This window comes from Anarhichas minor, unplaced genomic scaffold, assembly GCF_050575085.1.
Source record: "Anarhichas minor isolate MPS153535 unplaced genomic scaffold, ASM5057508v1 ptg000010l, whole genome shotgun sequence".
In the NCBI taxonomy this organism is placed as follows: Eukaryota; Metazoa; Chordata; class Actinopteri; order Perciformes; family Anarhichadidae; genus Anarhichas; species Anarhichas minor.
In genome coordinates, this window is record NW_027466456.1 from 15,942,381 (window position 1) to 15,965,985 (window position 23,605).

The 23,605-nt window shown below is 40.7% G+C and overlaps 1 protein-coding gene across 1 annotated transcript in view; it reads right to left on the reverse strand.

Annotated features, from left to right (window-relative positions):
- Window positions 1–10,583, reverse strand: part of LOC142946525 (contactin-associated protein-like 4) — a 73,255-nt gene extending 62,672 nt beyond the window's left edge. Inside the window, exon 1 of the mRNA XM_076087883.1 lies at window positions 10,499–10,583. Coding sequence (XP_075943998.1) covers window positions 10,499–10,583 — 85 coding nt within the window. The remainder of the gene's footprint in view (window positions 1–10,498) is intronic.
- Window positions 10,584–23,605: the final 13,022 nt, after the last annotated feature.

Sequence of the window (23,605 nt, forward strand, 5' to 3'; positions counted from 1 at the left end):
ATCTGAAGCAATCTCATGTTTCTTTTTTTATATACAGTGTATATATATATATATATTTATATAAAAATGGTAGTGCACAATAATATATTGGAAGATTTGCTTTGAACTATCATCTCTCAATAGCACCGCTCCAGACCCTCCTCTGCTTACCCCAGATGTGTTTGTAATTGCCATTTATGTGCCAAACATGTGAAATTCAGTTTCCTCAGTTGTTAATTGTCAAACCTTGCTTAAAGTTTTTATATGTTGCCAGATGCAAAAAAGTGACATGTTTCCAAGCAAACTACTGAAGAAAACCTGTATAGATGTTGGTAGATCCCAACACCTTTCATAACTTCCATAACGCTGCGGTTTCTTTATCTCCATCAAGCCAGGAAGGCCTGAAGCTGACAGACGCAAGCTGTGGATTATAGAGGAGCAACGACTGCAAAATACAATAGACTTTGTGTAGAGAGCTGAAATGAGAGCTGTAAAACCTCAGTGGGATAATGTGTCATGAGAGCATGACCTTAGCAAGAAGAGCTTGTTAGAAGAAGCAGAGGTGTCTGTGGCTGATTTTCCTCTGAGGAGTAGTGATATTTAAAATGTGACTGTGAGAATAAGGTAAAGCACAAATACAGAAAGCTTAAAGAAAAATGAAGGTAAAAGGCTGATGATCTGTCAGCCACTGACTTGGGCTTTGTCAGACACGGATACATAGATCTACAAAGCCTTTCTAAAACAGAGGAATGACGGAACCTTAAACACATTTTTGACATAAGGCTATAGACTGACAGCAGAAGGGATTCAATTGCAACACAGACTGAACCTGTAGAAACCTAAAATGTCACAAAGACTTGTACATTTATAAAAATTAACATTTTCCAGCACATATTTGACAAAGGAAAAGGGGAAAACAGTTTTGATGACATCAGTCTTGTCTTTTTTCTTTGCTTTTGAGATCTTATTTTTTATTTTTTTTATACCTGCAATGCTACGTCTGGTCTAGGAAACGGTCCAGTTTTGTAACCTCTCAAATGGCCTCAAGTTCGCCAGTAACTGGTTTAACTTGGCTTGTGGGAAATGGTATTTGTTAAAGACCACTAAATATAAAAATACTGAATAAATCACGATATAAATGAGTGTTATTTATAATCCCTCTTTGGACAAATGGATGGCATTTGCGTCATTACAAATGTCGTGATTTTCCAATAGGGTCTTATTTCTGGAACCATACCCAGGAGTTCAAGTTTCACTTCAGTTTTCTGCAAGTTATGCTATAGTTCAAACACTGGTCTATTGTCCAGTATATCCAATGGGCATCAACTCTTTTATTACATTTGCTCTGTGGATCAGCACATCCCAGTCACTGTACTTCTTCTGTCTGTATGACACAAGTCAAATGACAATACTGGGATGTGGCGGGTTTGCTTTGTGCTTGAGGCACAAGATTACAGGAGAGAGAGAGAGAGAGAGAGAGAGAGAGAGAGAGAGAGAGAGAGAGAGAGAGAGAGAGAGAGAGACAAAAGCAGAGACAGAAAGGCCATCCACCTGCAGTATATCATCCAGTTTCTAGTGAAATAACTGAGTGCCGAGCGAGACAACAGCAGATCCAGAGAAGCTGAATACCGATGAGTACCATCCATCACTTCAACAAACTAAAGGTAAGACAGTTCAGAGCAGTGTAAGTGTCCCAGACAGTCAGTGTCGACTCGTTGATCAGAGTGAGCAGGATGTAACAGCAATCATCAAGTGGAAAACAGCTATGCTTGTTTGTTGACATACTTTCCACCTTTTAATTTAACAAGGAGGTGCCAGTAGACAAAGGTGTATCTGCATGATATACTGCGTGACTGAAGAAACAATGCCGGGAACTAAAAAGGCACACAAGAGCATAAACCTCCGCCAACACAAAGCAACTCTTCTAACTTAGAGGCAACACTAAAATAAATACATTTCTCACAATAAAATCGAAACTCACATTTACTACCTGAACCAGAAAACATACCCTTTAGAACTTGGAATCAAACTTCTGTTTATGCTGTCTACACAATAATGGACATAAATCAAGAGGAGCTTATTATTAGACCGTTTCTTTTTGTCTGGTTGTTTGACATCGTGACAGACAAACTAAAAATAGTCAAAACAGGAAAATCAACACACACTCAGAAAGTATACATTCTGTCTAGTCAAACGTGTATCTAGAAAAAAAGGAGGGTGACAGACAGGATCAGGAAGAATAAGAGGATTGATAGATATATTCAAAGTCAAAATCTCTACTCAAGATGACATCCTTCTGACAATGAGAAAGAAATCTCTGCATTGTCCTCTGTGAAACTGTATTTAGTTTGGGTTTCTTTCTGTCACACTGCCTAATGACTTTGTCACAACAAGTCTACATTCAGCAGCTCCACACATGAGGTTATACTTAGCCACAGAGTTACTTGGAGCTAAATGCAAACATCAGCTTGATACCACACTCACAGACACAGAAACTTCTATCCAGCCAACAGTTTGATTGCTTTACAATGAGCGTTGTAGTATAACTGAGCAGCCAGCATGAATGTAGAAGTCTTGTTTCAAGGTAACTGCTACTCGAAGTTTATGCCAACTTCATACTACAGGCCAGCTGTGATTGATAGCGGATTTCCTAAAGCATTTATAAGTAAATCAACTTTACTTAGTAACCAAGTTTGTGACTTTCTATCCGAGCTGTGAGGTGTCACTTAAAAGTATTTTGTCGAGTCATCCAGAATTGTGTAAGTCGGACTAATAGTGAGCCTGGTAAAGCGTACAGTTGGGGTGAGACTGATATGAATCCTGCAGACTGGAGCCTGACAGCTTAAACGAGAGGCTCCGCTGCCGGACTGCTAACCAGAGAAACGGTTGTTCCTCATTTCCAGCCCTTCATCCGTCTGTTGGTGGCTAACACACCAGACAGGCCCGTAATCCGACTCATTCAACTCTCACCATCTTAGACCTCCCTTGTTAGAAAATCACAATACATATATAATACACTTGTAGATAAACTGCTCACTGGAACATATCAACTACTTTTTCCCTGTAAGTTATTTCTTCTGCGCTGACTGCATTATTATGTGGCTCCATGGGAGGCAGACCTAATCAGCAGAGTGAAATGATCAAAAGACATCTGCACTGCAACAAAGTAGCAATTAAAGAATCTATCAGGAGTCTTGAGGTTTAACACATTAGCACACATATTGCTGAGACAAACAAAACATGTAGACAAAACACATCAGTAATAAGAAGGATGATTAAAAAACCATTGACAATGAAATATGTCAGTCTTATGAAGATTTGGTAGAATTGCTACAAGTTACATCACTTCTACTAATGGACCCAGGGGGAGATGTGTGGAGAATGTGATGAGACTTTCATTAATGGATCATATTTGAATTTTAAAATAGGAACAAGGACATTTTTTATCTTTTCCTTTTCTCATTAAGTCACTTTATTTACAAAACAAAGACTGCAAAATAATAATGCTTCTCTTTTGCCTCCAGCACTTAATACAATTGTTTTGAATAATCAAGCAAAGCGTTGCCTTCTTTTCTGAAAGAAACAAAAAGTTTGTGCATGCCTTAAACCTTAAGCTGCAAAGATTTTGAAAGATATGTCATTAAATTCCAACAGAATGACACAGACGGCACGGCTTGAGTTATAAAGATTCTTTTATTAAGGTTAGGGGACTTTTGTTATTGACTTTTGGTGGGAAACAGGAGATGGTCCGCAGTGCTTTTGTTGTTTTGATGTTTTTTTGACTCATCCATCCACCCCGGCATCCTCCCTCTTCATACTGTGTGGCTCCAAAACAAAGTCATGCCACTCCACATTTGCTACAGAGTCTTAATCCGTACGGCAGCTAGAGGGGTTTGTCACTTGAAAGTAAAAAATGTTTGGGGGCACGGGCTGAAACAACTGATGCTGCCATTTTTCTTTTTCATTTTTCACAGTCTCCTGTGAGCAAATACTTCTTAAACTTGAATTAAGCAGCTGCTTCAAATTTCATTTTGTAAACCTACAAATCAAAATAACTTTTCCCTGCTTCATCTTTAAACATGTGAAATGTATTGTGGTTACAACAGAGGACGTATTTTAGCAGCTGAATACAAATATACAGCAAGAAGTAAAGTAAATTAGAACTTCCACACAAAAACACGTTCATCCATATCATCAATATTCCTGGTAATGTTGACATAATCATTCATTCAATGATAGGACATCATGCCTAAATCCTCACTGGTGCAGCCAGCTGGTTTAAGAAGAGACGTATTAAGGGAAATGGATATCGTCTAAGAACAATAGACTATGAAAACCGATTTAGTTTTTTTTTTTACATTGAAATACTTTATCTATACAGGACATGCTCCTGACTTTTTTTCCAGGAGTATTAACTTGATGGTGTCCGGTTTGAGGTGAGCAGAAGATTAATTCAGTCATCATATAATTTTTTCCACAAAGAGTGGGAGGTCAGAAAAGAATCAGGACATGAAAAAGAGTCCTGATGGTTATAATTATACATAACTTGCATATTAGAGGGCTTGATGTTCTTGAACTATTTTAGAGGCATATGATGTCCAGGAAAAAGTTCTGCAATGTCCTACTTTGCTTTGTTATTGGTTTACTCAATAAGTGGAACCTCATTATTGTAATATTACACACAATGTTTTCATCCTGACAGGCCATTTGACATTGAAAATACATAAAAGAATTTAGGAGCGGATACATTTCCTATGAATTTAGTCCTGCTCACAGATCATGATCAATGGAGCACTTAAATCTATTTCATAACATCAGAATTGCCTTCAAAGAAAAGGTCACTGCATTGAAAACCCATGCTACAGTAATGTTATCCTGCTGGCAGGTAAGTAAGATCGTGATACAGAAGAAGAGGATTTCACTGCTGAAACTTCTGTTGCTGGGCACAACAGAGCTGAGCCTCTGTGAAGGTGAGATGAGGGGAGTCAGGCGAATTAATCTGGCATCACACACACACACACACACACGGAGGGGGGAAGAAAACCCACCGATGGGTGAAATGAGAGAAGGAGTTGGGTGTGTCACTGCATGGCTTTAAGACAGAGGGCAACTACAATGAATGTCCATGCAGGGCACTGAACCAAACTCCTCCACTTCTTCTCTCTCTTTTTTGCGCACTCCTCATTCCTTCTTCTAGAAACTCCAGCTCTGGTTTTTCCCTTTCATTTTCTGTCCCATCACACTCATAAAAATATAGTGCCCTTTAAATTCCCTCCCTGTGTTTAATGTCAAATGTTTAGCTTTGGCTCAGCTCTTTCCACAGCTATCTCCCGTTTCTTTAATAATTGACTTAATAAAACCAGTTGCATAACCCCTACAAAGCACAATAATCAGGGCAGGTGTTCTTTGTTCTTGAAAAAGGGGATGGGGAGAAATATAGCAGGCCAAAGAACTTGAAATACATGTAACATAATTCTTTATGACTCTTTACGTGATACAGCCTACAATTTATACATTCAAGTACATATTATAATTATTGACTATCATTTATTTTTGGATGACATCATTATCACAAAACTGTTCGCCATTACCCATATCAAATGTATAGGTGTTACGTCATTGTGTGTTGTTGTAAACCCTACTGTCCCCTAGTGGCCAGAAAATTAGAAAATGAATGCAGGTTTAAAATCATACTTTAAGCAAAGTAAAAAAGATTTTAAAAAAACTTTGTTGCTAAGCACTCATCACACCTGTCAATCAAAGATCATGTAGCTTTTCTTTGTCTTTCCTCCGAGGGTTTACACGGCTAAATAAACATCCTGACGTGGAAGTCCATGCACACAGATGAAAGGGAACTTGGCATCAAGAACGTTGTTCATCAAAATGAGTTCTTTTGAATGGAGACATTTTATACAACACCAGAGATGTATTCATTCATTCATTCATTTTTCATTATGTTTTACAACATTTTTGAAGTAATGTTATGTGCATTATCTAAAGCTTAAAAGGCACACGTCTACATCAATTTATCTTTTAGCATATTACCCTTTGGGGCCTCAGTGCTTCTGAACTACACTTTGTTTTGCAGTGGTGTACATTTATTAAGTGCCTTTTACTCAGGTACAATTTTGAGGTGCTTGAACTTTAGAGTATTTCAATTATATTACTTTATACTTCTACTCCACTACATTTCAGAGGGAAATATTGTACTTGCTACCATTTAATCTGACAAGTATTGTTAATGTTGTAGTAATGTTGTAGATTATGATTTTACACACATGTCGCAATGCAAAAGAGATCATAATACATCCCACAATATAATATGAATTTATATAACTCTGGCAACACGGAATACTTCTTCCAGCACTGATTGTTTTTATCTAAAAACTAAAAGCAACATTACGTTTCCTGAGAGGAATGACTCACTCACCATCCTTGCTTTTAGGAAAACATAGAACATGTCACTCATCATTAACACGGTGTGTTTTTGCTAATAGTCGATGCCAACAGTTTCTACGCTCCTCCTGCTTCAAAGTGTGACAGTGAATAGTGACCTTAGCAGAATGTGACCGATTCTTGGACCAATAACAAGTCATCTGAGATGATGACAGGGCCATTTGATGAATGGGTCTGTTTTTAGGGAGGCAGACATCCACTGGGGAGTCGGCCTTGGGCAAACACAAAATCCCTCAGGTCACAAAAGCAGATGGATGGAGTGCAGTTCTCTGTCACTTTTATCGCTTCACTACTTGTCCCTGGATTAATAAATCTAGAGTCATGACTGAAAGCTCCAGGCTCTCACCACCAGCCGCTACCATGCACCTTTATGTAACCTTGACTTAACCTCTTCATGACTCCGCCTTGACTAAACACATTTTCATAAACGATGCTGGAGAGGAAAAGTAAGGGGCGATTTACTTTGCTCTTTCCTCACGGTGGTTCTCTAAGACTCCACCATCTCATGAAGCATAAAGGACAGCGGGGTTTTGCAGAGAAAATGTCTCGCACATTCACACCAAATTGATTTCATTCAGAGGTTTATGTTCTCTCAGTGCACACCACCAGCTCATTGAAAAGTAATAAATTCTGATGAGACAGGGCTGTTTGCATATGAAACAGGGAGCTAGGCCCAAATTTAAATCAACTCCTCTCGCAGCATATTTTTTACCAACCTATTCTCTGTCTGGCGGTGGACTGGAGGAGATTCATTTACAGCAGTCTGAGAAAATAACAGCAACTTATGTTTCCCCTCCTCAGCCTCAGCTAGTTAAATAATCAAACACACCTATACGGGTCTCAGCCATCTGAGAGATACACTCCTAAAGACACCCTGCTGCTTCCACCGGACACAATGGTGTTTTCTGCAATGTTTTACAAAAATGCAACAGAAACGTTGCCTGGCCGCCGCTTGTGGTGAAGTGGTACTGATGGTAATTGCAAAAAGAAAGAAAATGAAGGAGAAACGTATGTGAGAAGTTGAAGTAAGGGGAGGAAGAAGGTACAGATTATTATCACATTGTTAGTGATGCTCATGATAAAGATGATGCATGATGATGTTTAGTTGACTATCCCCCCCCAGAAAAAGGAAAAATGACAGCATTGCACAAAAGCCTAAAACATCTCGTGTTTTCCATATAAGTGACCTCTTGCAGTCATGCAAATAATTATTTTCTTTCTCACTAGCAAGGGCAGCAGAAGTATGACATTGTTATAGTGCCACACATAACTTAGAAAGGGGTCAGAGCGAAAGGCTGCGCATACAAAAGCATGTGACATTTACACTGGAGGCTGTGCAGCCGTCATCACCGTTTGTTTGTTTTTAAACCATGAACAAAATGTTTCCTTTAAACTTCAGAGTTCTAGTTGCCTAAACTTTAAAAAAAAAAAAGGAGCACTGTGAAGGATTTAGTGGCATCTAGTGGTCAGATTGTAACCAACTGATTAGCCCTCCAAGCCCTTTCCAAGCCTGGCCTTCAGGAAACGAAAACATGTGAAAAGGCCCTCTAGAGCCAGTGTTTGGTTTGTCTGTTCTGGGCTTCTGTAGAAATAAGACGGAAGAGGACCCACTCCCAATGTAGATATGAAAGCCTCTTCCTAATCTAACAAAAACACAACAATTCAGGCGATAATACACTACTGAAACCACAAAAGTGAATATTATATTCCATGCCAATGGATACCCTTAAACGCTACGCACTACTCCTTTAACCAAACCGTAACCAGGAGCGGTGGATCGAACCTCTTGCTTATATGAACAGCCGTGTGTTGTGTTGTACCTCTAGACCTGGTTTAGGTTTACAGTGAAGTTCGGGCTGCAGTAAGGCAAGTAATTGTCATGGTATTTTGTGGGGTGGTTAAACAGCATCTAAAAATCCTCTCCATGAGTTACAAGCTCTCTCTCAAGATCTCTTTAAATTTTTCACAGTTACTCATGTAAAGTTTTGTGTATATGTTTGCCGTTATCCCCATTTGAGCGATTCATGGCTTCAACATGTTCAAAACAGCTATCACTTCTTCTTTTTGCCTAGTTTGTAGGAGGCGTTATTCAACAACGCCAGATATCAATCGTGTCTATAGCCATTTTGAATAGCCACACCCATAGAGAGAAGTGAGACACAATTTTTTTAAATATGGGAATAACTTTTGGAGGCTGTTCATATAGTGTTATTTGTACACATAAAATGCTGAAACACACTGGGAAAAAAGAGCGAGAAGTTGCCTTTACTCTCTCACCTCTACACAGCAAGTGTCAGAGAGGAAAGGACATGCACTATGTTAACGGGAAAAGAGAGAGAGAGAGAGTATCGCTGAAGATGATGAATGTGAAAATGACAGAAACCTCCTGTCCTTCATGTACAAAGCAGGATGAATGATATGATAGGTCTTTACTGAGCTGAAACCCGTTCATTGCTTAGGAGGCATAATCTGGACATAAGACAGGTTGTTAAGTGGATGATAAAGACTGACGACTGCGGTTACAATGTGCTGCAAAATATATGAACCACAGTTGAGCGATACAGTCAATTTCAGTTTTTTTTTTATTCGTCTCTCTATTGTCGTGACTGAGCCTACAGACAATGTACCCATTTCATCTGGATTTGGGTCACTTTCATTCCATGCTAACAATACCACTTTTTCCCCCCGTTATAGCTGTTGTCTACCCAAACAATCAATACAGTTAAGAAACCACAATGTTAATGTATACATTCCTCTTTTTATACCCTCCACATCCAGCACCACCAATCTGTGTGCCAAAAGGTTTAGTGATATTTTTTGTCAATCCGTCTACAGGGATGTCGCCTTAAAATGTGGCCTTATTTACAGCGTATTTCCAAGAGAGTAGAAGCTTACAGTGGGGAGGAAGGTCATCACATTGTAGCGGGCTACTACTTTAACAATGCAGCGACTAGAACTATGCATTGAAACCTCAGGAAAATAACAGCATGCCCTCAGGGACGGCAGGGGAAAAGAGATTCATCTATTTCTCACACTTGTTGCAGGGTAAATTCTCTCATTCCTTTAAATCTGGTTTCTCAAGCAACCATTAAAGAAGCAACTTTTTCCAGTGAGTTCACTTCTGAAATCATCCCTTTGCCTAACAACACACTTTTTAGGATGTTTTCTGAAACCTGTTCTGAGTAAAACTGGAGCCGAAGAAGCGAAAATAAGAACACAACTTGTGGGATTCGCTGTTTCTTAAAACTTGACGGACGTAAATCCCCTGAGGATGTGAGCTCCCTTTCAACAAGACCCGAGGTGGTCGGATCAGACCCAGCAAACTATTTAATTCGCCAAATTCACAGAATAAACAGCAGGAGCTACAGTGATTCTTCACAAACTGGAGAAAAGGGTCGCAGCACGGATCAGGATCGACTTCCCTGTTTAATGCTGCATGTGTTCATTTAGAAAAGTAAAAGGTAAGACCGCTTACTAAAAAAAAACATTGCAGGCAGATTCCTTGACTTTCTTTTTAGGAAAAGGCATTAGCTGGAAACAATTAGTCCTTTAAACGTATATTGAACTGTTTGATGAAGCAAAAGTATACCAAAGTGGCAGCAATGTGAAGATTTGCTGCTATTCTGCGATTCAAATCATTGTTAACTGAAGATCTTTGGGTGTTTTGGACTGCTCGTCAGACACATTTTTGAAGGCGTCATCTTGGACTTTGTGAAACGGACATTTTATAGATTAGGCCAAGTCTATTGATTATTGGAGAAAATAATAATAATATGATAATAGTTATCAGCGTTTGGATTCTCTTGATTAACCAATATATGCAGACATATTTCAATTATTTCAATTCATTCTAGCGTCATGAAAAGTAGTCCTTGTCATGTTTGACCAATTTTCGAGACAAAAGAAGAAGAAAAACACTTTAATCTTCTTAATGCACTTGTTTTGTCATAAAGTTTAAAGTCTCATCAAGCAGCCAAATACATTATATCGCCTCATTGTCGAGTGATGTCTTAATGGTCCCTTTTAAACAAAACAACGCACTCAACAGCAGGAAGCCGCTCACCTTCTCCACCTGTCCCACAGGAGCCGAGCAGCAGCGAGGCGACCAGCGCAGTAATCCCAGCGAGTCTTTCACTCCCCAAAGGCATGTTGAAGCGACGGGATGCGGCAGAGTATTATCCCACGAGTCGGAGGGGAGACCGTCTGTCCGTCCGCCTCCTCCGCTTCTCTCCTCTGCTCTCTTTCAGCTCCGCTGCGCTGCAGTAGCCCTGCTGCCACAATGTGTAGGTGCCGGGCCGGTACCCAGTCTGTGTGTGTGGGGGGGGGGCTCTCACATCGGAGGGAAAAGAAGGAGCGAAGAAAAGAGGAGGGGGGGCTTTTTTATTTTTTATTTTTTACTGTTGCAGGTCCCAGTCCGGTGCACCGCCTCCCATACTGAGATCATGAAGAAACTCCGAGTTCGCAGGACTGTTTTCACTGAAGTATAGAGAGAGCATGTGGCTATAGTTGCCGTTTAACTCTATAGTTGTGGGTCAACTCCACCATCTAAAAGCAATACAAATCTCACATTTCTTTGCATGAGACCAGAGAAACCTATTATGAGATCATGGGTCCCTGGGCACAGTCATGTAAATGCCCCCCCCCTCCTAAACAGAAGCAAGACATCCAGACAGTGCTGGTTTAGAGTCTATTTGTAGTCGTTTTACATCCCTGTTTTGCAGGTGAAGCCCAGCCCCTGGGCCCTTTGTTAATCCATCTATGGATAAACTCAAAATGTTTTATCTAGCTTTTCAAACTAACAAGTCACTTTTCAAACATGAATTTTAAATAAGCACAGAAGCACAAAAAGCTGTATTAAAAAAATAGACATTAGCCTATATCCCTGACAGAGGTCAGTAGTGCAAGTACCCTGCATTTCCTCCAATGAAAGGTCATGTTCACAAATTTCCAGGGATGTTGTTAAGCTGCTCTTTAAAAAAATAAATAAAATAACAATTCCTCTATATTATCTGCCTTTTTATAGAATTCAGGGGGAAAAAGGGAGACAGGAAGGCTGATTTAAGGACACAGAGTGAAGGCTGGATTTGACACAGAGACCTCACACCTCCAGCCAAAGAAAGACACCTTTTGACAACGAAAGAAAGTGTCACCTCTGAGCTCCTCTACACTCAGCCTATACCAAAGTCTGATTTGAATTTGGATGTTTGGCAGAAAGTACCAAAACATGTATTATGCATGTTCTTTTTCAACACTTGAATTTAAAAATAAGATGCCCATCAATCAATCAATCAATCCATCCTCCGGGACCACACATAGGCCTGCACAAACTTCAAATGAACACCCACAAATGTGAGTCATCCACAAATACCTCCGGGCTGACCTTCTAGCCAGGAAAAAACAGCAGAGGGGCTTCCGTTTTTCCGGGTGAAGGTCAGTGGGAGCGGCAGCAGCTTAGCCTTGCTAGTGTTCACCCACACAACCTCTGATCGCAACGGTACGCCGCTTCCTATCAAGGTCATGTGTTGCAGGCTGCCAGCAGTCTCTCTTTGACGAGGGTCTTATTACAGGTACAATACAAAATAAATGGATTTTTCACCTCCAGGGCAAAATCTTCAGTCAGACATTAGGGGAAACCGGGTTGGGGTTGTAGGTTCTGACGACAAGTGACAATGAAACTCAAATTATCCTCCAGCCTGTTACACTGACAAACAACGACCAGATGTGCTCATGTACAGCGGCAACACACTGGTTTATATTTAACATCTGCAACAGCGATGCTGTAACTTCAACTGGCTTCGTCACAGGCCAAGAGGCAGGAGGAGTTCAAATCAGTTTAACACTGAATACTGAGCGTTCGTATAGCTTTTGGAGGAATTTCATTACCGTTTATAAAAACTGGAGGGACAAATTTCCATTTTTCATATTCTTGGGGGCGGAGGGGCGATACCACCATCCCCAGCAGCAATTTCACACTTGTTCCACCATACGTCAGATGTGATAAGTTATGCTTTTTACACATAAATCAAAACATCACATCTCAGATCACATGCACAAGTGTTGTTTGTTATTTTCTTTCTACAGAGTTTCATACTTAAAAACACATCTACTCTGTATTAATAGCTGCTTAGCTGTAATTAGTCTTTGCTGAAGAGGTCATCTCGTTGCACAGCTACACTGTAAAAAGTGGGGGACAAAATCTACAGTCCTCATAAGGATTGGCCTGGTGGTGGATGAAGGAAACATGGAGGCAAACCTTAACCCTAACCCCGGGGCACTTGCCCCTCTGGCCTGGTCCATAATCCAGCTATGACTCCTAGGGATCATGGATGTGGAAGCAAATTACTGATCCATTAACCTCTCAAAAGTACTAAGTATCGAGGCAAAATGATGCCTCACTTCACCAATGCAAAAAAAAAATCACGTGACCTTTCATATAAAACCTCATTACGTCACACTCGTATCAGAGAGGGATTGCGCTAGTTTTGAATACGGGATGTTTTAGTCACTCGGCCTCAGTATTTAAAAACAGAGCTGCTTAAAAGGGATCAGTTTTATCGAACAAACCAATGAAAGCAGAAGCACTTGTATTTTGGCTGTCTCATCGTGGTCTCAGATTGAATCCATCCACACAAGTGTAATACCAAGAGCTTGGCCAGCAGTTGTTGCCATTTTTGATTGTCACAAATGCTTCAACAACAGTTGACAATTTTCAAAACTTCACAGTGATTCAGTGCTTCAGAAAGCTTAAAGACTGAATGCTGTAGTCTAGGCAAACAGGAAGAGTTCAAGGATTTATTGACAAAATGAAAACACAAAAACATACTGGTATGGGTCGGTAGTCCAAACAGCAGTAACTGATAATCCACAGGGGAACAGGAACAGTGCAGGCAGCCACAGAGGAAAGCAAGGCACTACATAACATTGACAATCTGACCGGGAATGAGTGGAAATGAGCTTGTTGTACACAGCAGGGCTGATGAGGGATAAGTGGAAACAGTCGAGCAGGTGGAAGTGAGAGTCAGGTGATTGGGACAGGTGGGAGAGTGTGGGGCCATCCAGTGGATAGATGGAGAATGGCAATACAGGGGCCAGAAGTACATTGTGACAATTGAAGCTAATTTGATGAAGTAGCTGTCTGAATTGGCCAAATCGAATGAGTGTCTTTCAAAGTTACACAGTTTATTGATTATTTGTGTTTTCACAAACAGTGCATCCTTGTGGGATCGGTGCTGTTAGTTGCATTGCTGGGAGAAAACACCAAAAGTAAACACAACTACCAGGAAAAAGGTTTTCAACTTTTGTTAAAGGCTTGATTAAATGTAGGCAATCAAAACTACTTTGTCAAGGTTCTGGAAAGTTAGAGGTTCACTAAAGGACACCAACGATGACTGTTGGTAGGAGGTGAGTTGCAAACTGCAGCTTCGGTGTTAAAACCCAAGAACCGAAACCAAGACACTCCAAACCTCCCCCGTTAAAGGCTTTTAGGCGGGACAACGGCATCCCACCACTTCTGCCTATGCTTCTAAGAGAGGACAGTCATTATTCGCAAGCCGACAGGAGGTCGCTCGTCAGAAAAACCTAAACTTTGGTATGTTTTATTAAAAACATTTGAAATTCAACTTGTTATTTTCTCATGTGTACGGTCTCATTGTAACACGGTGTGTTGAACACAAAAGGACTTACAGTGAATGATAGGTACTATTCAGAACGAGAAAACTCATTGCACCACCTTTTAAATGGCGTTATGTTTCTGAAATGTGGAGGAGTTTACATTTTGAAGCATGAGGGAATCCATCACAGCCTCACCTCACCTACAAAATAAGCGTACTGTGGAGAAAGTAAAGAGATTTACATATGATTTGCATGGTCATACAGGTGCAAAGAGGCTTATTTTGGCATAAATCCACTCTGCAGGGCTCCAATTTCCTGCTCTACTGTACCCCACAAATGAGCACTAACAAGACCTTAGTGGTGAGCCAGCAATGAGCAGCACAGCGCCCGGTTCATTTCCCCACTGATGCAGTGTACTGCCAACACTGATGAAGCTGCTGCATGATCATATTCAACAGAGCATGCACAGTTAGGAAAGATAGCTAGCAGCAGAAATGAGAGTAGGCACCTGTTCATATGCAGCAAAGGAGGGACTGTGAAGAGGATGTGCGTTTCCTTTCACCTGTTTTTTTTATTTTTTACCTATAAAAACTGGCGAATGGAACCCATAGACTGTATGATGGAAACGCTGAAGATGGAAATACATGGAATTTGACTCCGGTTTTCACTTTGGTCTCAACGTACATACACAAGTTTACAAATAAACAAGAAAAATATAAAATAATAAAACAAGGACAACAAAATATGTAGAACAGATGTAAGTATAAACATTTAACGACTATGTACAATATAAATATAAATCCAAAAGTGTATATATATATATATAAACATAAACCTGTACAACAACAACAACGACAGTGGAATGGAGGTAGTAGTGCAGTATGTCTGATTAATTGTTCATTAGAGTGACGGCCAGCGGAAAGAAGCTGTTCCTGTGTCTGATGGTTTTGGCGTACAGAGCTCTGTAGCGCCTACCAGAGGGGAAGAGTTGGAACAGCTTGTGTCCAGGGTGTGAAGGGTCTGCAGTGATCTTTCCAGCCCGTTTCCTGACTCTGGAGGTGTACAGTGTTGGGGAGCTCCTCTTGAAGTCCACTGTCATCTCTACAGTTTTGAGCTCGTTTAGCTCCAGGTTGTTCTGACCACACCAGAGGACCAGCTGTTCAACCTCCCGTCTGCACGCAGACTCATCACCGTCCCTGATGAGGCCGATGACCGTTGTGTCGTCTACGAACTTCAGGAGTTTAACAGACGGGTCCTCTGAGGTGCAGTCGTTGGAGTAGAGGGAGAAGAGCAGTGGGGAGAGCACACATCCCTGGGGGGCGCCAGTGCTGATGAGGCATTATCTAATGCCAAGTTTTGGTGAGTTTAATAGAAATTGACAGAGGCTAATATAAATTAGTAAAATAAACACCTAAATCTTCATTTTGGATGTTTTCTTTCTCTAGTTTGAAAGAAGACATGTTATGGAATCAAAACAGCCCCAAATCTAAAAATTGACCAGTGCATAAAAAAGCAAGGTTTTGGCCTGGGGTGTCTCCCCAGGCTTGTACCTTTAAGTAAATAATTCAGACCAATCAAGTAGAGTTCAATATGGTATGGGTTCACTGCAAAATCAAACAGAGTACATGTAAACCGAGCTGGCCCATGGAGCATTGCATTCTGTCTTATGCCATTCTATACTCCTCTATACTGTGGGCCTAGTGTTGAGCTTCCTACTGCTTCTTCCCCTAAATGTGACGATATTCTCTCTTCACCATTGTTTCTCTTCTTCTGGGTATTTCTGCCACTTGCTGTAACTAATAACTAATCTACATTCTTCAGTATTGAGAACACATTTTCTATTCAGAACACCATTATTTGAGTATGTCTATGGTGACAAAAACAACAACTTTATTGACATTAATATATGCTTGTCATGACCATCATGCACTCAAACACATCCGGGTGAATTGGTATTTCCCCACATCTTCTGCTTCATTAATGAGACGAAAACATTAGATCTGTGTGGAGTGATGTGGAGACTGTAACATTCATCAAATTACTAACAAATACACTATGATTTTTAAAGGCAATGCAAAGCTTACATCACCTTTGCACCTAAATGAATAATTAATGACTTCGCTCTGTCAAACTCTATACTTAACAGAAAGAGCATTTACTTTTCTTGTGTGCACACTATTGAGCGCACACTAATAAAATAAGGCAACTGGAGTCCCAAAGCTAAACTATTTATACTTTTCTCATTATGCATACATGGTTGTCGACCGGTCCCTCACACTCACTTAGTTACCAATCATCAGAGCTGCGCTGTCGAACACCATCTTAGCGATACATGATTGTTGGAACACAAAACAGTCAATGAAACAACCAATTATAGAACCATAGAACAGTCTCATCTTCTCATAAAGGGACCCTTTTACAACACCACTGAAGGGGGATGAGAAGAAGTTGTTCTTTCACAAATTGAACCTTCTATTTGAGAGCTTGATTGCACAATTATAGATCATCTCAAGAGGCTTGATTATTGTAAAGTTGGATATCTTAAAGAGTGTCTCATGAATCTAAAATGATTCCGTTTCCTTTAAGCAATAAAACCTTGACAGAAAAAAACCAAAAAATCAGAGGTAATTTGTTGTTAATATTCTTTCTCTGTCCATCTTATCCGTCCTTTCTTACCAGCTTTGATCCCTCAAGGACTTTGCTTACTCTCTGCCTACAAAACGCTTCTGAAAATACAAAGAGAAACTCCATTTCTCAATAAAACATTGTGTCATAGATGGGAACATAATTCCACCATCACAGCCCTCTCCTCAGTGAAAAGCAAAATTGAAAATTGATGCCATTTGCCCTCTTGATTATTTGTTGTTATATCTGAAAGATCTGATGATATTGCCTTACAATCACACAGAATGTGAAACCATTCTGCTGCGGAGGTGTGAGAAAAGTAATTTCTCGCACATTGTGAAAATGCGCCGCCTCATCTCAGCCTGCTGACTCGTTCGCTCTCAGAGACGTCTTTAAAATATTACCATGAAAATATCCCCCGTTCTACTCCGAATATGAACATGTTTTATTATTTGTATACTTATTGCTACTTCTGGGCTTTATCAAAATGAATATGTTCCGCATTCATTTGATTTCAGACGCACTTTTTATTGGAACTTAAAAGGAAACTGCAAAAACACCACAATTAAAAGGAATGAAAACTAGTATAGTTACAAGAAGTTAAGCAGGGATTTGAAGGAAAAAAAAAACCATGAAGTCCAGTTTTAAAACCATCCACTGTATGCTCGACTGGTTCCCTTCTCTGTGGGCCGAGCACAGAGCTTAGTCCTGGCAACAGTGGGAAGCAGGTTGCAGCTTGATCTGAAGGTGCAGAGACATTAAGTAGTGCTGGATTCATATCAGATCTGTCAAATTAACTAATTTCTCTGCTGCAGATTGGAGTTTTAGTTTCTCAGAGGCAGAGCTGCTCCGCAGGGAGAGTCAGTGAGCAAAAGAAAGAAGTGAAGGCTTCCTGGCTTATTAATAAGCACCAGTGAAAAATGCAAGAAGGAAGAGAGGTAGCAGCTGATTTTATAAAACCTATTGCTGCTGCTGACTAAAAAGAAGTACCTTCTTTTACGAGTAAAGTAATTGTTGAATGTTAAATGGATTCCTGTCTTTAACTGGGTGATGTCTGTTGCCCATTTTGTCACGGGGTGTGGTGGAGGACTCAAAAGCAGACATATGCAGATGCAGTGAGAAACGGGTTTTAATGAGTACAGAACAAAACAGGAGTCGTTACCGGAACACAACAGAGAATCCAAGGACGAGACAAGAGATGAGGGGGGAAATCCTGCAGGGCAGGGCAGGGCGAGGCAGACTGGGAAACCGGGAACTGGACGAGCCAAACGGGCTGGTAGACATGGCAATGAACTGGCAAGGAGTGACTGAGAGGCAGGGGTTTATATAGTGGCTGGATAGAGGCAGGTGAGGGGAGTTGTGCTGATGAGGAGGGAGTGCTTGATTAGTGAACAGAGGCAGGTGAAGGGAGTTAGGCTGATGATGAGGGAGGCTGACAGGTGCACTGAATGAGCCGATAGGTGAGTGAGGTGAGTGAGAAATAAAGAGACAGGAGAGAAGGGGCAGAGCTGTGACACATTCATTGTGTAGAAGGAGCTAATGAAGGAAGCTGAATCAAGAGGCTGATAATGTATTGACTTGTATTGTAGAAACTCTTTCTGCCTCTGCAAAGAGGTCAGAGGTCAGGGAGGCTTACACAAAAGTAATCTAGTCCTGGAACTACTTTTTTTCACAGTTTACAATAAATAAAACTTTTCCTCCAAGTGCTCTATGGGGAAAACAAACGCAAAACTAAAAAACAAACAAACAATAAAATCATGAAAGACAGAGTAGATGAAAATAATGCAAAAAAGTAAACATTAAATGGCAATCCAGAAGAGACAAGAGTTTTCATATAAGACAATGTTTTAAAAAGAGATCAATTTCAAATTGATTTCAAAATCAAATTTATTCCCTTTATTATGACTGTCTGCATTAACAGTTTTTTGGCCACTTGAGGCAGCGCAACAAGCAGAAACACACCAACTGACATACCTAAAAATGTAGCAGTTGGCTAGTCTTTTTTCCCACCTGACTAGTCCAATATCCATTCTCTTTTGCACTTCTTGTGTCTCCACCAACTCCTGAGGAAGACATCTGGCTTATTACCTACTAAATGCTCCACTATGTTCAATAGCTAGTTGCTAAATTTGTGCCATGATGGAAAGGTAGCGCACAGTGGGTTTTTAGAACGGCACTACTAGAGTGGTGAGCGTGAACCATAATCTTCCTCTCCAAACCTATCGAGGGGACAGGATTATGTTGCTGTGTCAGATAGCATTGACTGTTGGTATTCATTCCTTTCTATCTGCCGTTAGCCCTTGTTAACATATAGTGCAAATGAGTCTCAGTGGATTGGGTGAAAGTAATTGCCTCATTTAACATCCGCTTCTGTTTGATATTGAAACCTTTGCATTGATATGTAAACTGATGCATGCTCACATACTTAGGCTCACAAACATACACAAAAATATAATATTCCTCCCATCAACACAATAGTTCTTTGTAATCGCTTTTTAAGCATTATTCCAGTCAAAGCTAGCATTATATTTCAGACCATTGAGTCCAGTAATTCCAGTTCCCCACTGGGCATCTAGCTCCTTGTTTCTTTACATTACAGTTCTTTCCTTTCAGCTTCGTGTTTTATGTTTCTTCGACTTGCCTGGTAACATCTTTTCAATAGATGAGATGTGTAGAGAGATAAAGGTAGCTTTTTAATGGCTCTGGAGTGCATTTCGGCTTGCTATTTCTATACGCGAGTGATTCACAACCAGCACTGCTTGTACCCAGGAGATACTTCTATAGTTGTCAGGGCGTACGTGGAGAGATTGTGGAATAGTTCAACTACTTTAGAAAAAAATTATAATTTATAATATATCCACGTACTGTATTGAGTCAGCCTAGCCTCACCACTAAATGTTGCCTTGAACACAACATGAAAACTAGTTAAACTTCTGGGATATCGATCTGTCCAGTTAGGAAGCGTAAGCTATTGTGAATAAATTTCACCTGCCCTGCCTAGTCCAGCTCCTCCAGGATGGCACATCCACACAAGCCGTCGCAAGAAGGTTTGCCGTGTCTCCCACCACCCTTTTAAGAGCGATACAGGAGACAGGCCATTCCACGAGGAGAGGGCCGTAAAAAGGGCAACAACCCAGCAGCAGGATCGGTATCTGCTCCTTTGTGCGAGGAGGAACAGGAGGAGCACTGCCAGAGCTCGACAAAATGACCTCCAGCGGGCTACTCTTGTGCATGTTTCTGACCAAACTGTCAGAAACAGACTCCATGAGGGTGGCATGAGGGCCCGACATCCTCTAGTGGGACCTTTGCTCACAGCCCAGCACCATGCAGCTTGATTGGAATTTGCCAGAGAACATCAGAGTTGGCAGGTACGCCATTGGTGCTCTGTTCTCTTCAGAGATGAGAGCAGGTTCACAATTAGCACATGTGACAGACGTATGAGAGGCTAACGTTATGCTGCCTGCAACACCATCCAGCATGACCGGTTTTACGGTCAGTGATGGTCTTGGGAGGCATATCCTTGGAGGGTCGCACACGCTGGTGCAGTGGGCGCTGGGTGGCCTCATGTGGCCTCATGTGGCCTAAAAGTTTGGCCAAGTAGCGCAACAGACTGTCCAGGAGCTCACTGATGCCCTGATACAGCTCTGGGAGGAGATCCCTCAGGATTCCACGCATCAGGGGCAAAGAGAAAACGTTAGGAACCACTGCTATAGGGTCTGAGAATCCAGATACACCAGGGACTGTTTGCTGGTGCATATAGTTTGAATCAACTTCAATCATCGCTATATCTCCAGTTTGAGCGTGTGTATAGTTTTAGCTGGCTCATTTACATTTGATTTTACACTGACTGGACTTCTGAACATATTTTGATATGGAATTAGCGAGAGTGGAATATACCATGGCTGAACATTTGAACACAGCACATTTAACTTGGGAATTTTCAGCAGTTACATATCAGTTGATTCCCTTTCAGAATATTGATGGAAAATGGATGTTATTTCAACCCGGTGTCCTTTACGGTCGAGTTCAGCTGATATGAGATGATGAAATTTCATATCGGAGTATATAATGGTGGCTGTGACTATTGTCATGATTGGACCTTCTCATGGGGCAAATAGCTGAAAGAGTGCAGTTGTGCTGCCAGGTGTAATTGTATGTAACTTATATTGAAAAAGAGCATGTGTGCTCAGCAAGATTGAACGTACAAAAAGCTGTCTTAGTATGAAGATAACATCAAATAATCACCATTTTTCACCATTTCCAGTGTTCTCATATTCTATTGCAGCAAATCATTTGTCAGTCATGTGATAAGGGAGTAATTTCAGGTTTACCGGACAGTGTGGCCTATCCAGCTACGACTCCTGATATTATACTTTAATTTGCTTCTAAATGAAATGATTCACTTTGCTTTGCAGCTGTCCCTGAGCCACTCTGCAATCTCCTGACCCCATTTTCTTCCTCCATACTCTTATTTACTTTGCAAACCAAATGGAGCCAGCCAAGTGATCCATGCTCTCTTCCTCTAACTTTTTATTCACAGCATCTGCTGCGGGATTCTCGGGGCTTTTGGCAGGTCAATTGCCTGGAAAAAAATATTCAGTGTCTCCATTGCCGCAAGTTTCCTGGAAGAACCTCAGCATGCCTTAGTTGTATTATTCATTCATTTTCCAAACCTACTTACTCCTGTTCAGGGTCACATGCCGCAGGAGGCTTATCCCAGCATTCACTGGGTGGAAGGAAGTGATACACATGCAGGTGCCCAATCTCTGTCCACAACCATGTGCAATCTGTTATTTCTTATTTTCATATTATTGATGTTCAATAATCCAAGTGTAAAATGGCACTGGGCAATTGTAAAATATGCTGCTCTGTAAAGGTTTTGTCAGAGCTGCTGCATGTCTCTGCCCAGTCACCCTTGTAATGAAAACAAACAGCCTCAAGGTGTTACTCATGAGACTAGATTTATAAAGCGAGGCCAGATAAGAGAAAATAACAGTCTATAAAAGTGATATCAGTATTCAAGATTCCTCTGTCTTGAAACCTTCTAATATCACAGGTTTACAAAAAAAAAAACCACCTTTCTTAATAGGATTTATCCTTCTTCGAGGAAAACACTGAATTATTTTGAACTTCCCCTCATCTTCAATTATTATTTATTCAGGAATAATTAAAATAAAGCTCACTCTGTTGGATCAGGCAGCAAGCCTCCAGGCATCGTGCCTCGTGCCAGCACATCATGCCTTACATTATCATCTCTGACTAATATCATCACAAACAATCATTGTCTGAATACCCCCCAAAACAGCTCTGCTAGGGCAGCTTGTGAAAAATCCCCAATAAGCGGCCGTAACCGCAGCCCTTCAATGTGAAATGAGCGGTGTTATGTATCAGCTGAACAGTTAAATCTGACTCTTGTACTGTCCTGCTCCAGAGACAGTGAATCGTGCTGATGAGAGGGATTCAGCTCTTTGGGGATTCCTACAGACAGCAGATTTTACATCCACTTAGCTGGTATTAATTCCATAGTTAAGTGTCTGCCTTATACTACAGTTATATCTGCATGCAAGCTGTAATCAAAGAGGCAAAACATAAATGTAACCACAGCAAGATGATGTCCTCATATGTGCTTCATTGATCCGGACTTTGCAGAAACGGGCAAATTGCAGGCTTTGTTCTGGTTGGAAAAGCTATTTTGACTTTTTTTTTTATTCATTATTAAACCAAAGGGAAGCATTTCTCATTATAAAAAAATAGCATTTCATTTCACTGCCTTAATTAAGTTTATTTAGTGTAGAGAGCATCAGATCTGATTTACAAACGCACCAATTGAATGTTGTATTAGCTACAAATTAGACACAGACAGCTTAGCTTAATGAGCAGTGTACTGATTGTAGACAAATGAAATTAACAAATCAACAATCACAAAATATCTGTAAAAATGACGATTGCATTCACATGATGGTTACAATGATGTAACAATGTCAGTTGTACTGCAGGTGCTAAAGAGCTGTGACAGTAGGGGTGCTAATAGCAAAAGTACACCCGACTGAAACCAACTGCTGATGGTTTGGTTTTGTTAGTGAAGATAATATAAGATGATGTGGAAATGGCCGTATATATGGTCAGAAACGTTCATTTACACAGAAATTTGTTCTTCTAACAATTTAGAGATAAAGCCTATTGTGAATTGGGTCGCAATTGTTTGACATTTTTAAAAAATGGGTCCTCAGAAATAGATAAAGCCAGCCAGACAACATATAATCCAGCACATAAACCCTTATATAACCACCTGTTGTTGAAAAAAAATTCATACGTGTTAATAAGCTTCAGCTGGTAGGTGAATGGGGGGGGGTGTAGCCAGCGCCAGTCTTTATGCTAAGCTAGGCTAAAAAGCTACTGGCTAGGCTATAGCTTTATATTTAATGTACAGACATGTGAATATCAACCTATTTCTACAATTTGTAATATGAAGCTTGCACTCAACACTGGAGGCTGACCGGGTTTGACATGAACCCACAGATGATATTAACTCTGCAGGATTCTGCTCATTTGTCAGCCGCAGCCCGGCCCGGCCATCACCGTCTAACCCGGGGGGGCGATAAGGAGGACCCCACCCTGCTGAGAGGCGGCTCCTGCTGGCCAACATCCCACCAGCAGCTCCAGTCTTATCTGATCTTCTCCATGAATGAACAGAAGATGGGGGGGAAACAAATAAATAAATGTTTCAGATTGAAGATTATGTCATTGGTAGTGAACGAAATTAAATTCCATTGACATCCACTGTTTTTGGGGTACAGGCCGAAATCTCAGGGATGTATTCCTCTAAACCTTAGCATTGCCAGATGTCACTTGAAGTGCGTGAGAAAACTATAATTTTGGTGAACTGATCTGAACCAGTCATAAAGTACAGTATATACCAAAGCCTGTAATGTTT